Source organism: Maniola hyperantus, chromosome 3 (assembly GCF_902806685.2).
Source record: "Maniola hyperantus chromosome 3, iAphHyp1.2, whole genome shotgun sequence".
NCBI classification, from domain to species: domain Eukaryota; kingdom Metazoa; phylum Arthropoda; class Insecta; order Lepidoptera; family Nymphalidae; genus Maniola; species Maniola hyperantus.
This window is the reverse complement of record NC_048538.1, coordinates 3,272,190-3,291,268: the sequence shown is the minus strand read 5'-3', so window position 1 is coordinate 3,291,268 and position 19,079 is coordinate 3,272,190. Positions and strand designations below refer to the sequence as shown.

Below are 19,079 nucleotides of genomic sequence, written 5' to 3'. Positions count from 1 at the left end.
TTTACCAACATAGTTAAGACGAGCTAGGTTTAGAAAATATGCAATTCCTATATTACATAGCTATTTTTTCATGCTGTTCGAAGAAAATAATGTGTTTATGAATTTTTCTTAGCTATTTATTACTCACTGCTATTTTCCTTGGAAATCTCTAGTTACTATTAGACAACCAATCTTAGGTTTCCAGAGGTATGTTAGTAATATTAATAATTAATAGGTGTGAGAGCCACTGAAAAGATCGCTTCATTTTAATAACTTAATCATCTTAGCTCTATGTGAAAAAGTTCTCCATACTATTCTCAAAGGTGTGTGAAGTCTGCCAATCCATATTGGTATGGAACAGAGGGTAGCAGGTAGACTACGACCTAAACCCTTCTCATTCTGAGAGGAGAACCTTGCTCAATAGTGGCCTGACGATGGGTTGATGGTGATGATGATGAAAATGAACAGATTCTAAGGCTGAGATCTATAGACCGCACTTTGACTTTGCTCAGACTTGAGATTGTGATAAAAGGAGACAGATTTATGTGAGATATATAGGTTTGTCTCGTTTTAACTCTGTCTTAAGTCTAAGCTAAGTCAGAGTGCGCTCTATAGATTTCACCCTAATAGGCGGTTTAACACAAATCATCGCACATCTTATGAACATTCACCCTTAACTCATACCTACTGTTATTCTAGTTTCATTAAAGTGTTGAGTCGATGGATGTTTCATAGTCTTTAACAGGTTGGCCGCTCTATGTTGGACGGATCCGGTAATGGTTGTTTTATTTTTACATGCCATTCAAGACGAAGTACGATTTTAACTCAACGGTTTTATTCAACTTGATTGATGAAGCAACCATAAGAGGGTTTCTTGTACTATGACTATTTTTATCGACAACAAGTTTTCGCTTGACTATTATCGTAGGGATCCGACAAGAACTGACGTTTCTTCAAAATTAACTTACCTATGTTGGGTTCTCTTTCTGATTGTATACTTTCTTATATACCTTTAGGTAGATCAGATTGGTTCAACGAAAATCTTCACTGGTAAAAAACTTTATCTGTTCTGAATTATCATCATCAAGATCAACCCATTGCTGGCCTACTACTGAGCACGGCTCTCATCTCCGAACGAGAAAGGTTCAGGGCACTTCTAACATTTTGGACTTATGCGCGTACTAAGCAATAAAATATCACTTGCCTTTACGTGTGTGTCAAAGGTGTGTGAAGTCTGCCAATCCGCACTGGGCCAGCGCTGAAAATTACCTAAGGCCTATTCAGAATACTAAAATACAATTTTATTTAGGTTTATTTTGTCCATACATTTCTATACAAAGCAATTCGCAAGAGTCGCGTAGCTCAAAATCCTAACTTTACGTTTACAAGCGTTTTAGGCGTTTTTGCACTACATTTTTTTTTAAAAGAATATTAGCCATGTTAAATGACTAATATTCCCCTTTCCTCTCCAACAAAGCGACAGGCTTGTGCTAGGAGTAGACGTACGACAATAGTGCAACGGGCGGAGTTCGAACCGTCGACCTTTTGGTTTTCAGTCCACTCCTTTACCGGTTGAGCTAATGTGGCTAATTCCGTTGTACACAATCTCTAAACTAAACTAAAATGACACGTGCTATCCCTTTCATAATGTTGCTTGCGGAAAAGGATAACACTAGATTTAGACCTGTTAATTTAGTTTAGCTTAGAGATTGTGTACAAGAGAATCAGCCCCATTGAGGCTCTAATAATTATATTAGTATAGATATAGATACAACGTTCAAACTAGGTAGATATTAATCTTGGTAAGGATTTATGAATGTAGAATATTACTAGAGATTTGTAAGTAGCCAAACGTGATGAGGCAGCAAATAAACACATTTCCCTATATGACAAGGTAACGGAGGAAATTACCAGCAAGTGGAACGGCTATCTCGCTAATCGGCCTTATGAGAGTATTCAGAGGCAATCTCACATCTTTAGTGACTTTTCCCGTATATTATGATAAAAGCTGTGTATGGAGATCGTGTGCGGCATATGTTTAAATATAAAACTGGTCAAGTGTGTGTCAAAGCACGTACCATAGCCAAGCCATGCATGTAAAAAAATTTTTTTTTTTTCAAAAATTGTCTAAGAAACCTCATAATTATTTTTAAATATATACATATTTAATAAGGCTATCAAGGGGATAAATCAGTTTTTGTATTTTTTTAAAATTTTAATATATTCCTCTGTTAGAAACCTATACTACTTGTAACTGTAAGTAAGTATATGTACCTACTTTGTTTGTTTTCAAAATGGCTGTGAAACCATCTCACATTTCTAACACGTAGTCGTACAGTACTTACATAAGTTTTCTCGGGCTTGACCTATTTATCGAAATGTCTAAAAATATATATTGCCTTCCCGTTTAGTAATCCACTGGTTTAGTGAACGCGTGAACTAGATACCTTCTCATTTTAGGGCAGGTTATGAAATACGATGCGGCAATAGATAGGTTTGTGCAATAGGATTTTTGTTTATCAATACTAATACTATAATGTATATATTAAACTATATTGTAAGTTTGTATGTCATCATGGTCAATCCATTACCGGCCCACCACTGAGCCGGGTCTCCTCTAACAGTGACAAGGGTTTAGGCTATAGTCTGCCACGCTGGCCCAATGCGGATTGGGGGATTGGCAGACTTCACCCGCCTTTGAGAACATGGAGAACTCTCAGGCTTGTTTCCTCACGATGTTTTCCTTCACCGTTAGCAAGTGATATTTGTTTTGAAAACGCACATAACTCCGTAAAGTTAGTGGTGCGTGCCTGGGATTGAACCTCCGACCTCCCGAAAAAAGTTGGACGTCTTAACCACTAGGCTATCACCGCTTTTTGTATGTAGGGGGTAGATAATCTCGGATTCTGAAATTTTTTTCACTGATAGGCGCTATAGTGACATTATCTGTGAGTGCTATAGGCTGTACAAATTATAACACGCGAATAAAGTTGCGGGTAAAAGCTAGTTTTGCCAGCATGGTAGACTAAGGCCTTAACCTTTCTCATTCTAAGGGATCCGTGCTTAGTAGGCTAGTGATGAGTTGAGATGATGATGATGATGACCCAATTTCAAAATAAAAACGGTAAAAAGGTCCACAAACTTCATAAAATATGTTTTTTTAGTTTAGACAACCGCTTCGAATTTCGTTGTGATAAGATATTTGTCGACCTCTACATATTTGTTACGGCTAAAATAATTTACGAGTTCCTTTGAACCGATGATACTTTGGTTCTCCGAATATAGGATTATAGTTTGTAGTAATCTCTGATACTAACATTTTTATGGGGGTATGCAATTTATTACTTTTGCCGCAGCATTTTGAAACTCTTGAAATCCATACTAATATTATAAATGCGAAATTGTGTCTGTCTGTCTGTCTGCTAGCTTTTCACGGCTCAACCGTTCAACCGATTTTGACGAAATTTGGTACAGAGGTTAGCTTGCAACCCGGGGAAGGACATAGGCTACTTTTTATCCCGGAAAGTTTAAGAGTTGCCACAGGATTTTTAAAAACCTAAATCCACGCGTACGAAGTCGCGGGTATATTCGGTATGGTATCGTAAAGTCTAGACTAACTAACAGGCATAGACAAAGAAAAAAAATGGATAGAGCTCTGGCGAATAACATCCCGGGTTTATAAAAAATGAAGCCAGCAAGAGACTTTTAGTTGCATTACGCTTGTGGCAAAATACCGATTGTATGTAAGCACACTAAACTAGGACTGGTTTCATTGATGGCACAATAGGTATGTTTCGTATACTGAGATAAATTTCTTTTTGATTTTCTCCTTCCAAAAGCGTTTCCTTTCAAAACCAAAGAACTACCGAAATCGAGAAAGGTAAAGTCCTCCCTTTTGAAAGAAAACAGTTTTGGAAAGAGAAAATTAGAAGAAGGGACGGGAAATTTCTCTCAGTGAACCTAATGCTTTATCATTGAGGACAAGTTTAGATTATGACAGTTACATGCGCAAGCGTCACCATGTAGGTACTTCGACATTTTTTTCATCAGCAAATAATTTATCAATCAATGGCACCGATTCTGTTGTCTTTCTCTAAACTAAATTTCGAGTATTTGCATCTTTTACTTTTTGATATTGCTAAAAAAGTACAGAACATGAACTTTACATTTAATGACTCCAAATTTTAGAGCGCGCTACAATTTTAAACAACAGGCTCACGATTGTGTGCTAAAATCACGGGTTTTAGCACACACATTTTAGCATCTAAAAATTAAATTTAAAACTGCCAAACTGTGTCTGCCCTTTTCATATTACATTAGTAAGAAGGGGATGCGAATACTCTGAAATTAGTTTGTGCTCAGAATCAGTACCAATATCTCAATCTCATCCTATAGTCTATGTAGATCGCCTAATCAACGAATTGCAGACGAAGTAGCTGGAATTCACTAGTGATAAAAACTTGTTCACGTGTATTATAATTCTTAGTATAAATGATTGTCATATCACATAATTAGTTCTGGTTAACTTGCAAAAGCCATATATGAACGGAAACGTTTACGGAAAATCACGTAGAAGCCTTATTAGAGCTTTGCAGGGACGATGCGTTTTGAGAGTTGATTTCCATTGTGATTATTTATTGATAGTCATAGCAATCAGCTTTTCCATTGAATCAACACTAAAACGTGATTGGCACATCTTTGACTTCGTCTGCCTGGATTTATGTTTTTTTGAAAATTTCGTGGGAACTCTTTATATTATATATATATAAAGTAGCGCGATATAAAGTAGCCTATGTCTTTCTCTAGGATAGTAGGTAGCTACGAGACTCAAGAAAAATGTTCCTTGATCGCTGAACGTTGATATGTTAGTCTGTCGGTTTATTCTTTTATATACCTAAAAATTATAGATAAATACATACATAGACTGCCAAAATCACAACCCTTCCTTTTGGCTTTGCCTTAGTCGGGTGAAAAAAGAGAACGCCTCTTGAATTATTGGTATTGTTAAGGTGTTCTATGAGCTTACTTACGTTCTTGGACGATTTACAAGCTTACGTTATGTCTTTAATTTTCCAATAACGGAATATGTATCTAATTGAAAAATTGTTTAGTCTATAAATTAATGGTTAAATTTTTCCACGGGAAGTGGCAAAAAAGTCATACAACTTGCATGGTTATGTATAATTTAATCATCATTGTAATACAGATACGTCGCTTAATTACAATACATCAATACAATTAGATGACGAATCGGATGGAAAATTCAATACTTGGCTTCGGTACGAGCTTCCGTTGCATTAGTCATTTTGTTGGATGTGCTACTGTAGACTTTGCGGTACGCGACGACGACGACGCGTTCTTGAATCGACGACATGTCAACGTCACTATAGCTAATAACATTAATATTATTAGCTATAATGACGTAAAATCATAGAAAAATAGGGCTGCCATAAGGCTGTGTCAAATGTACCTACTAACTAACATTTGACGCCTATCAGTGACGTCGAAGCCTCGACGTTTTGTTTAAAAGTTCTCTAACTTTCGTGAACTGTGACGGTAAATGTCTACCTTTAAGGTAGACTTGTAGCAACTTAGTGTTGCGTGTTTAGTCGTAGAATTCCTTTCTTAGTCTACCTTTTTAAAATTGACTTTCCGCTGCTAGTGTAGTTCAAAGACTATCTCTTAAGCTATTGTAGACATTTAGCTGCATTATCGCAACACACGGTATTTGAGGGCGACACTTGCGCACTTAGGTGAGCGACCGCGACGGGATTGTATGCAAAGTATCGCGCGTCGCAGGCGCTGCTGTAGCTCAAAGACGTTTACCTAACCGCGATACGCAACACTTGTGCAGAACAATATTTTGAGCTTTGAGACAAGCGCGACACTGCATACGATCCCATTCCCACGACACGAGTCCACTACGTGCTGTCGCGTACCGCAAAGTCTGCCCTTAAAGTTAGATGTTACGCCAAAGTAGAAACTTTAACGCTTTTGGCACACCATCAGACTCGCGGTATGCGGTATTATGCTTTTACTCTATAGGAATAAAGGCTTCAATCGTTTTGTTACCATATGCTAATGACGAATAAACGGTAAATCATCATGAACGATGATCAAATTAATGCTTTTCAGTTATAATTTGACCTTTAAGCAGAAAGCTTGACGTAATTTGGGATTTTACCCCGTAATTTGGTAGCGAAAAAATTACAGTATCCGACCCGTAGTAGGTATAAGTTTACGTTGATTTAGTCCGAGTTTTTTGTCGGTTTAGTTTGGCGTACAAATGGGGTCTGTTGGTGAATTAACTGACAGTCATTATATTATGTACCTAATGATTTGGAGCGGAAAGTTTGGTCTGGAATTTTTTAGAGGGAATAAAGGTGGGTACCACCGAAATTGGCAGATACTGCTGACAAATTATTACAGCTCGTAAGCAAGCGTTAGCGATTGTGAAGTTAGATAAGTAACTCAAGCTTGATGGACGTGTGCTATATCTTATGTCTATAGTCTATAAAGGGTAGACCAACAAATTCCTGAAAGGCCAGCAACGCATTGGCGGTTCCTGTGGTACTGCAAATGTTCAAGGGCGGCGGTAATCACATAACATCAGATGACCCGCCTGCTCGTTTGCTCGCTATTCTTATTTTTTTTTAAACCACTATGTTGGCCAAAGTAAAATATACGTTCTAACCATTCGAAAATATGACTAAAATCTGTTAACATTGCTCTATGTAACTGTGTTATTTTTAGGAAATGACTGCGAATGCATCATGCAAAAACCACCAGACCATGTTTACTAACAAAGATAATATTGCAATATTGCTCAATTAATGATGATGTCAATATTACGTGATATCAATTACATATTATTCTTATTCATATTGCTATGATTCATTACTAACAGAATGTCTAGTGCAGAAAAAATTGTAGGTTCCGTTATAAATTATAATACAAGTTGCTGCGAAGGAAAGAGTATTTCAAAAGCAAAGCGGCATGCTAATTTCTGCGTTGATGTTTAGTTCAAGTATTCCTTAGGCCTTATGCCTTATAATTCTCAATGATATCTCACCTATTTTTACTTACAATTCGGCAAAATAAATTTGATTTGATTTGACAACAAAGTGAGCAGAGTTGATGAGCACCGATTCTCTCAAATGCCTTCACATATCTCCGTCTAAAACAACCTCTAGGTATTTTTTCCAAAATCTCTCTAGGTCGCTAACGTTTATCTACTGTGTATGTGTAATGTAGGTAATTTTATATTATAGTAAGGAAAACCGCAATTTTCCACTAGTTCTCGTAGATTATTATCAGCCCTCTGATGTGAACACAAATAATTATAATTGTATTTAATTATTAAACGAATCATTATTATTATGTATATTGTCAAGATTTGTTATAATAATTGTAGCTTGGAAGTTCGCTGTTTTATGAAAACCTTGAGTTTGCTTGAACATTTCGCGTGAACAATAATATCTACCGACATCTGCAAATTTTTCGAACGAGATTTTGGATTCTAAATTGGTTGGCTCAAAATGACGACTCGACTACATGCTTCTTAAATAAATTCATTGTTGTATATTTTAGGAGTTTTGTACTTTATAATAGCCCGTACTTAAGATAACAATTTGCTTTACAGAGAAGAATAATCTTTTTGTATAACATTATCAGTATTGCCAATTGGTATTTTTTCACCAACATTATTATTCTGGAAGCACTCGCATTAGACTTCAGCTGTTACCCTCCAAACAGCAAGTCCTTACCACCAATTCTAAAAAACTTCAGAACTAAAAAACCGGTCAAGTGCAAGTTGGACTCGCACACGAAAGGTTCCGTACCATCGTACAAACAAGGCATACCAAACACTTTATTTTTTTTAAATTGTGCTATAAGACCTACCTACCTGCCAAATTTCATGATTGTATATCAACGGGAAGTACCCTGTATCTTTTCTTGACAGACACGATGGGCAGACAGACGACAAAGTGATCTTAAAGAGCTCCGTTTTTCTCTTTGAGGTACGGAACCCTAAAAACATCAGCACTTCACACGTCATTGAGTCCCACTTAGGATTTCGTTAACTGCTGCTCCATCCATACAGTCAATGAAGATTGATTTACTGGCTTGAATTCTCCAGGAATTCTGGGCAGTTTGTATTAAGTGGGCTCAGTTCGGTGCTTTCTTCATACAAACGTAGGAGGGTTAGGGGTAGTATTATATCGGTTTATTTATATATTAAAAATTGAAAAAAAATTGATTTTAAAGTTACGAACCTCAAAAGATTCCTATTTTAACACTAAATTTATGGCAACTTTGGGCGTAAATAAATAAGATTAGGGGTATGAAAATTCTAAAACAATTTAACATAAGACATAGTTTATTTATTCATTAGTTGAAATATCTTTATTTTGCAAACATAAATTTCGTATTTTTTCTCAAAAATACTTTTCCTAAACCCTTGATTTCAGTGGAAATCATCGTGCCTCTCAACTGTCTCACACAATGTCAAGTGAAAAGCAAACAGGTTAGGTCGAGCGTACTGCTTCACCTTAAAGCATAAAGGTGTGAATGGCATGAAACGTTTTCAGGAACACATCAATCAAACAACCGGCATTACTCAGTTGAAATTTGAACAAGCACTTGTGCTTTACACTTGAGTCATTCTTGGCGCATTTCGGGCTTCAGCCGGATTTTTCCATGGAAATTGTGCGAGATTTTCGCCTTCGTGAACAACTGTGTAAACATTTTGTTAATCTTGTTATGATTTCCTCAATGCTAAATCCTTCTTTATACGTTTAAAATTTAGATTGAACTTTATTGTGCGTATCTAAATGTAAAGACAGTAAGCTTTTCTGAAATATAAATTGATGCCGTGCAGTTTTTTTTTAAATGGCGAGCATGTTAGATAACCTCCATATCTCCATATTAAGTACTTCTATACCTAAGCTATACCTAAGTATTAGAGATAAACTGTACTAACTCAATATAATTTAATAATATATCTAACTATACCTACTAACCTATAATTGTACCTATCTATAATCTTTAAACCTCACATTAGTAAATAAGCCTATTTTAAAATGTACTCCATTATATTGTAAACAAATCATTATTATGTAAACAAACCAAATCTCGCCCTCGTCCTTTAGACCATTCATTATCCTCTCCAGTTCCAAATCACATATATAACCCAGATATCCCAAAATCCAAACATTCTATTTCAAACTCTGTTCTACACTGTTACTCTGTTTCTTTAAGTATAAGTTCTTTGTTTTAATTATTGTTTAAATATTATTCATCTTTATAAATTAAATTTATTAGTTTTTATTAAGCCCTTTAATTACGTAACAAATTGGCGCAGTCGGTAGGATTATTGCGTAACAAATTAAATTAATTGTGCAAATTTAAGACGACAAGAACGTGCGTCAAGAGACAATAGCTCAAAACGTACGGTAGCTGCAAGCTTTTAACAAATGTCGCCGAACGCAATGCTCCTCATCTTGATGTTACTGTGGTAAGTGGCTTAATTTGTCTGCTCAATTCCTATTTTTTTCCTTGTGTGTACTATTTTATATCTATTTATCCTATTTCTACATGCCTAAATCCATAAAAAACGAACCATACACCAACTCTCTATATCCCAACTTATCTCAATCGCCGATACACGACACAAACACAATGCCTCTAGAAATTAACACGTTATTAAAACTCATCCCAACATTCGACACCGCAGAATCACAACAAATCTACAGATTTGTCCGGTCTTGTGACTCTGCATTTCTTCTAGCAGACGCCGAGAAGGAACAAATCCTACTCGTCTATGCACTAAATAACATAACGGGTACATGTGCTTCCGATGTCCACTCTAAACAATATACTTCATGGGAAGACCTTAAGTCCTACCTTATTGAGAAATTCTCCAATGTCAAGACGATTTCACATCTCAATTTAGAACTACAGTCGATGTTCCAAAAACCAGCTGAAAGCATAACCGACTTCTTCCACAGAGTCGACTTATGCCGAAGCAAAATAGTTGAAAAACTAAATACCGAAATCAAAGACAATACGTTATTAGGTCGGATGGCAACAACAGAAGAGACCGCCTTAAGCGTCTTCGTTAACGGCATTAGCTCCGAAATAGGTACGATGCTAAGAACGCGAGGTTTCCGAAACCTAACTGTAGCTGGGCGTTTTGCCATAGAAGAAGAAAAAATACGAGCTATGAACACAGCTAGGCAATCCTTATTTAAAAATAACACGAATCAACATAAACCCAGCTTACAACGAACTCAAATCGTTCCTAATCCTCGTACAATTTATAATTCATACCCATCAAATACGAAAACCTGTAACTATTGCAAAAATCCAGGTCATCTAATATCTGAATGTCGCAAAAGAGCATATAACAATAACTTGCGCAATAATATCCAGTCGGACTCCCTCATACGAAACACGTTGCCAGCCTCTCTGGCACAAACGCGCCCGTCAACACAACGAGCCTTACCAACCCCTTCGGCACAGACACGCCCACTAATACAACGTGCCCTACCAGCTCCTCCAGCTTATGCAAATAATTTAAACTGCGAAGCGACCAACGAAATGAGCAGCTCGTCGGAAATCGCTTCAGCCTCCTGCTCAATGATCCAAACTCCGACACCGAGTTTGAACCTAGAGAATTTCCAACTCAAATGGTAAGCAGACCTACTCTGCCCAAACAAAATCTTAGTCGCAGTTTCCAAAATCCAGTCCATCGGGGACACAATATAACTGCCTCTAAGGAAATCAATGACGCATCGCCAGTCTATCGGAGACAATACAAAGATGCATCTACGCAAACCAACCAAGATTCAATATCCTCGAACACTGTATCTGAATTTCAATCAAAATCGGTAACTCACGAACAGGGTAACCAGCCCCAAACCCGCAGTACTGATGTAATTACTAACTCCGAATCTTTCAACAATACTAAATCTGCGAGCTCCGCAAAACCTACTAATTCTAACAAACCTACTATTTCCAACGAATCCAACATACCTACGAGTTCTACTATTCCAACTAACGTTACCAAACCTACCATTTCCACTGATTTCACCAATTTCTCAAAAAATCATGCCAAACCCACTATTCCTACGAAATCCCGTAAATCTACCAAATCACGATACCATTCAAAGCCTAAACCCAAACCTAAACCTAACCCAAAACCTCAGAATACTATTCCTACCGATTCAAACCCTATTCAATCCTACTCCGTATCGCCTCTAAATGACGTACCTCCCGAGAACTTATTACATTGCACATTCCAAATAGAAAATCAACCCGTAATTCTATTAATTGACACTGGTGCAGGAATTTCAATATTGAGACAAGACAAAATAGGTACAGCTCAGCTAAATGACCTAGACAAAGTCTCTATAATAGGCATTTCTAACTCGCAAACATCAACCACCAGTTTTGGCTCAGCTGAAGTTTCTCTAGACAACTTCCCAAAGTTTAAATTTCACGTAGCCAATTTGAACCTTAAAGCGGATGGTATTTTAGGTAACGACTTCATGACACAGTTTAACGCCAATATTTACATGAAATCAAAAACAATGCGCATACGTGATAAAACCTATAAGCTTCACTATCTTAACGAACCCGTCACTAATTACGATCCAAATAAACAATTTCTTGCAAGCCGAACGGAAACCATAATTAGATGTAAAACAAATAACATTGACTCGGGCACAGCCATTATTGAGAAACAAATATTAGCTAATGGCATCGTTATTCCTAACGCATTAGTAAATGTCACAAACAATTCATTCTATATCACTTGTGTAAATGCTAACAAAAACGACGAGATAATCACTACGCCTATTATTAATGCGGTTCCATTTAATACTAATGACTATAATATTACAAACAACAACACATCCCAAGAACCTATAACGATTAACAACATGAACTCTTTAGACCGTCAAAGCAAAGTTATGCAGTTAGTAAGAAAAGAACATCTAAATTCCGAAGAATCAGAATCTTTAAACAAAATAGTTTCCGAATTTTCAGACATATTCTTTATTGAAGGCGACTCTCTCACATTCAGCAACCACACGAAACATCGAATACCTACAACCTCTGACAAGCCCATTCATACTAAGACTTACAGATTCCCACAAGTTCACGAAAACGAAGTTAAGACTCAAGTCCAGAAAATGTTAGACCAAGATATTATTCAACCTAGTTCATCCCCTTGGAGTAGCCCAATCTGGGTAGTTCCTAAAAAACTTGACGCTTCTGGAAAACAAAAATGGCGTTTAGTCATAGACTACCGCAAACTAAACGACGTAACTGTAGGTGACAGCTATCCACTTCCTAACATCACTGACATTCTAGACAAATTAGGACACTCTCAATACTTTACTACCTTAGATCTTGCCTCAGGATTCCATCAACTCGAAGTCGAACCCGAAGACATTCCTAAAACAGCATTTAATACACCCTATGGTCATTACGAGTACAAAAGAATGCCTTTTGGACTTAAGAATGCTCCTGCCACCTTCCAACGTGTAATGGATTCCGTACTCTGCGGATTACAAGGTGAAAGATGCTTTGTATACCTAGATGACATTGTTGTTTTTGCATCAAGTCTACAAGAACACGAACAAAAACTTTGTGAAGTATTTTCTAGACTCCAAAAATACGAACTCAAAGTCCAACCTGACAAATGCGAATTCTTAAGACGTGAAGTAGCGTACCTAGGTCACATTATTTCTAGCGAAGGCGTAAAACCCAATCCAGACAAAATTCAAGCAGTCAAAGATTTTCCAGTTCCAAAATGCTGCAAAGATATAAAAGCATTTCTAGGTCTTACAGGCTATTACCGACGATTCATCTCGAATTTTAGCAAAATAACTAAACCACTTACTAGTCTTCTCAAAAAGGACACACCTTTTATTTGGGGCGAAACCCAACAAAAAGCATTCGAAGAGTGTAAAAACTTACTAATTAATCCACCTATCCTGCAATATCCTGACTTTACAAAAGAATTTGTTTTAACCACTGATGCTTCAATACACGCCATCGGCGCAGTTCTATCTCAAGGACCAATAGGCAAAGATCTACCTATAGCTTATGCATCTCGCACACTTAATAAAGCCGAATCAAATTATTCCACCATAGAGCGCGAATTATTGGCAATTGTTTGGGCCGTCAAACATTTCCGTCCTTATCTATTCGGTAGAAAATTCAAAATTGTGACTGACCATAAACCACTTACATGGTTATTTTCTATAAAAGACCCAGGTAGTCGTCTCGTTAGATGGAGACTAAAACTAGAAGAATTTGACTACGAAGTTATTTATAAAGCAGGTAAAAGTAACACAAACGCCGATGCGCTTTCACGACCCCCTGTCATGAACACTAATGTTGTAGACCCAACACTCGACGATAACGACATTCAAAATTCCACTCAAAATCCAAAACCTACTGAAGTATTCTCAGAAGATTATCTCCAAATCAATTACTCTCATTTTTTTGAAAACTCCACTTATAGCTTCGACACTCCAAATCTCCATATTTCTCCAGACAATCTCTTAGACGACAGACATAAAGACATATTTATTCCCATTTCATGCGAACTGTCAGATAAGAACGACCTTTTTAACACTGCAATCTCAACATGTCCTCAAGTAGATCCATATTTAGAAAAACCCAAAACACTTTACGATGTCGATTTAGTGGTTTCAAATAACAAACAAAATATGTTTTTCGGTTGTACAAGGCCAACACATTTCGACTCATGGGATTCTGAAAGTTATTTCAAAACTCTTCTAAGTTGTTTACAACAACATAATTGCAAATCACTTTTCGTCCCAGATCTCAAAAATTACCCAACATGTAAATTACAAGGCAACGAACAACTACACATCACCGCATACTTAGCTGACTCCTATGACTGTGAAATTACGATTTGTGAAAATAAGGTTAAACATCCAAATCCAGAAGAAATCCCTGAAATTCTAAAAACATTTCACGATGACCGTTTATCAGGACACAGAGGAATAGTAGAAACAACACGTAAAATCAGATCCGAATATTTTTGGAATGGTATGACTGATACTATAAAAGACTATGTTAATAACTGTATGACATGCCAACGTGGTAAAATACAAAGAAAAACATACAAAGCTCCCATGGTTATAACAACCTCTTCTACAGAACCATTCGAACGAGTTACCATCGATTTAGTTTCTTACTCTGACATTACAGGTGACTCTAACAAATACATACTGACCTTACAAGACGACTTAACTAGATTCGTCCAAGCTTATCCCATTCCCGATAAACAAGCAATCACTGTCGCTAAATCCCTTCTAACCTTCTGCCAACATTATGGCATCCCAAAACGTTTTCATTCAGACCAAGGTGGTGAATTTGTCAATAATATCCTGAAACAGCTAATGAAATTATTAGGCTCACAACACACGTTCAGCACAGCATATCATCCACAAACAAACGGCGCATTAGAACGATTCCATGCAGTACTCAGAGACCATATACGCATGTACTCTACAAAAAGGTCCCACAATTGGGATCAAATCGTACCACTTGCAATAATGTGCCATAATACCTCACTGAATCAGTCGACAGGCTTCACACCTCATGAACTCCTATTCGGATATAAACCTCGTTTGCTTTATACCCTTAAAGACTCGCGCGAGTACACAACAAGTGACTACCTTAACGACCTTAACGAACGTCTTAAAATATCTCGTGACATAGCTCAAAGAAACCTTAACAGCATGAAAGATAGAGCTAAAATACGCTATGACAATAACATCAAAAACATAGCTGATTTTCAATTAGGCGATAAAGTTATGCTCCGCGTACCTAATCCTAATAATCTAGATAGCAAATGGGAAGGACCATACGAAATTGCAAGAAAAGGGTTCAACGAAAATTACATTATAAGGAAATCTGGTAGAAACCAATTAGTTCACGGCAATCGCTTAAGACCTTTACAGGATTGCAATGATCAACTTGATACCTAGTTTTAATTTATATATTAGATAGTTTTAGATAGATTTATACATAACATAGTTTATACAATTAAAATAATATTATTTTACAAATTTCTATTTACAAATTATACAATTTTACCAAATCTTTTATACTTCTAAACTCTCTAATTCAAAAAAAAATAAAATAATTTCTAAGTCGTATAAAAGAATAATGTTTTTCAGGTCGTATCATTTGGTGATGGCCAATCCTATCCCACGAAATCAACCAAATAATGAAACACGACATTTCAATACCAAATTCGCTGAAATCATGAATACCCATACTTCAGTTTTACAATTTTATCTTTACTTAAATTTATTCTTGTACAAACTCTACATCTTTGTGAAAAACTTCTATATCAATAAATTTAAAAATTCATACACTCCTAACGTTTTATGCTAAATTATATTCTATATTATAAATGAATTCTAAACTTGTAATCACAAATTAATACTTCTATTTGAACTTCGATTAAAACTATTTTAAGAATTTTGTACGACAAATACCTAAGTATTCTATTTGCGAATATTTAGATCATACTTAAATCAAACTAATGAAATCATTTTTAACTCATTATAATTAAAACGAATATCGACTATATCTTCTAAATCCTAAAATTTACAATTGGCCCAAAAATAGTTTTAGATATTATTACAACAAGCATATTGTCTATTGAATCGAGCACAATCTGCCCATCTATTATTTTACCGTATCCATCAAAAACTTTTAATTATAATCACATGAAAAGCTTCATCAATATAATTGCTTCAAAAATACATAACACTTTACACAATACTACAACTTTATAGAATCTATAACTCTAATATTATACACAAATCTCTTTAAGTTAATTTAGGTTTTACAATTTTATTCAAATTAATTTATATTATCATAATATAACATTATATTCCATTCCTTTTAATCATTCCAATTCCTCTTTTATTCTACCTTCCTTTCCTCGAGCAAACATAACTTGCCACTTCTACGACACGGCAACGCTGCGTGTCTACAAGCTTCCGGAAAGATGCAAGATCGTCGTACTTACCTGAAAGAAGATTCTACAAGCAACAAAAAGAACTACCAATAAATTGCCAATTAAATTATTCTCAACAAATAGCAACACTTTTAAAACGCTTAAAAATAACCGATGGATATTTTCACTAAAATTTAAATTGAACATCAAAAGATCTCTGAAGACTCTAAAATCATTTCATCGAAACAAGATGCAGATTCTACGCAACATTTGTGACATTGAATGCAGAACAAGACACATACCACTGAATTCGCTGTACATCATCAAGGATCAAATCAAAGTACAAAAACAACTTCTAAAGGAGTATCAAAACTCCTTCAATCATAGTGATTCCAATACCAAATACTCTTTTGCCACTATGGCACTGGGCACATCTATGCTCATTTTCCTAATATAATATAAATGTTGTCCCTGGCGCCGCTTCTGCCTTCGAAACCAAAACCAACCAGATCGAGATCTGCAATCCAGAGGTTGCATTCAAATTTTCAACAACTGTTTCGACAATTCTCGTCAGCATCAAACTATCCCAATGGCCACGATCATCACGAATGCAGTTTCCAAAGACGAAGAAGAAGAAGAAGACCTACCAACAACTAACCCAAGATCGCGCACTCCAAAGGCCCGATCTTTATTCTAAGAGGGGAGGTGTTAGATAACCTCCATATCTCCATATTAAGTACTTCTATACCTAAGCTATACCTAAGTATTAGAGATAAACTGTACTAACTCAATATAATTTAATAATATATCTAACTATACCTACTAACCTATAATTGTACCTATCTATAATCTTTAAACCTCACATTAGTAAATAAGCCTATTTTAAAATGTACTCCATTATATTGTAAACAAATCATTATTATGTAAACAAACCAAATCTCGCCCTCGTCCTTTAGACCATTCATTATCCTCTCCAGTTCCAAATCACATATATAACCCAGATATCCCAAAATCCAAACATTCTATTTCAAACTCTGTTCTACACTGTTACTCTGTTTCTTTAAGTATAAGTTCTTTGTTTTAATTATTGTTTAAATATTATTCATCTTTATAAATTAAATTTATTAGTTTTTATTAAGCCCTTTAATTACGTAACAAGCAAACAAGCAGGCGGGTCACCTGATGTTAACTAATTACCGCCGCCCATGAACATTTGCAGTACCAGAGGAACCACCAATGTGTTGTCGGCCTTTCAGGACCCCGCCTTTTGAATAACCCCATTATTAGGAATACTTATTGCTATGAAGTAGCCTACTCTTCAGGTCTTCAACTACATATTATAGGTACCCATGTCCAATCCGTTGCTCCGTTGCGGCGTGATTGAAGAACGAACCAATAAACCAACAAACAAACACACTTTCGCATTTACAACAATTATTTATATTTATATATTTATGTGATGTGACCTAGGACACCAAATCGCTTCTCTTATATACGAGTGGTATGACCTCACTTAACACTTTTATGAAATCTCAGTAAGTATAATTTCATTAAATTGAATAAAACTACAATGTGATTTCCACTGTAAGGCTTTCAATATAATTGATTAACTGAAGGGTTTCGCAATCGGTCTGATGCGGTGCCAATAGGGGTCGTGTGACGTGTCGTCAAGCAACACGCCGAGGGATAGACGCATCACGCACGGTCGACTAGTTGCCTGGCAACTCGGGCGACGGCGACTTTTAGAATCCGTGATTCATATGGTAGTTGCCGAGTCTATACGCACGGAGTGGTCGAAATTCCGTCGACTGAGTTGCCGGGCAACTATCGACCGTGCGTAATGGCTCATAGATTAAATACAGTTCTCTCATCAAGAAGTGTTTAGTTAGGAACAAAATTGCAATTTACCCACTTATAAAATGCAATTTTTGCGACACTCTTTCAATACAACGACCACTAGGTATAGGTGTATCTACATATCGACTGCAACTCGCTTTTGCTTGAACTTTATGGCCAGTGTTATACTTATTGACATCTTCGGAAGGTATACATACTGACAGAAAAATAGTGTCGCTACGAAAGCAAAACATAGGAAAGTATAACAACTGAATACATCGACACATTTTCGTAAATTCAAATTGACTACTGCTGTTGCGGTAAGGTAAAACGTATTCAACATCTACATATTTCGGCAGAGCTAATTCTATGATACGTCATATGTTTTGGACCAATTGGACTGGTACTTTGGCAGAGAGAAACGTTAGTCTAGTCTAGAGCTTCTCCCCCTTGTTACCTCGTTGCTTTTGCGGGTCGCGTGTATGCGGGCATTTTACATACTTTGTGTTCGGATATTTGTGTGTGTAACCCACTTATTGTAATCAATTTAATTTTTGGTACACATGAAATAGATTGAAATTAACCGGAAATCGTTTTTAAAGTTCTTCCTTATTACATTGATTTCACCCTTCCTATTTCAGCGCATAATAAAATTGATTGTTTATAGGTATTATTAGTAGGTAGATAATATGTATAGTGTTTAGGACATGCAAAGTTTATCATTATATGTCTACTAATTTTAGGCCGTAGTTTCGTTAGAGACGTTTTAGAAAAATAAACTTTTTATTATTTAAGGCTCAGAATAAGGTACCTACCTGAAACGAAATGAAAAGGAAAAACTTACTGAATAACAACGTACAGCTTTAAACCACTTGGTCTAGAGGTTTTGAATATAGATTTGTTTTATATACAACTTGATCCTCCTCTCAGAAAGGATTTTTAGAAATTACACTCGAGTGAAGCCTGGGTTGGTCAGCCAGTCTAAATATATAAAAGGAAATTTGACTAACTCACTGACTGATCTATCAACGCACAGCTCAAACTACTGGACGGATCAGGCTCAGGCTGAAATTTGGCATGCAGATAGCTATTACGACGTAGGCATCCGCTAAGAAAGGATTTTTGAAAATTCGACCCCTAAGGGGGAGAAATAGGGGTAAATAGTCGCGAGCATAAGCTAGTCATTAATAAAATATAACCTTATTAGAGTCTTGAGGGTCATTGAAGCTTGAAAGATTGTACAGTA

General features: G+C 36.2%; 2 protein-coding genes across 8 annotated transcripts in view; both read left to right on the top strand.

The window, feature by feature from the left end:
• Nucleotides 1–19,079, top strand: part of Hecw (Hecw ubiquitin protein ligase) — a 141,063-nt gene that overhangs the window by 66,432 nt on the left and 55,552 nt on the right. The gene's annotated exons all lie outside the window — the stretch shown is intronic.
• Nucleotides 9,661–10,677, top strand: LOC138404719 (uncharacterized). The gene has a single exon (XM_069509510.1). The coding sequence runs from the start codon at nt 9,661–9,663 to the stop codon at nt 10,675–10,677; it is 1,017 nt and encodes a 338-aa protein (XP_069365611.1).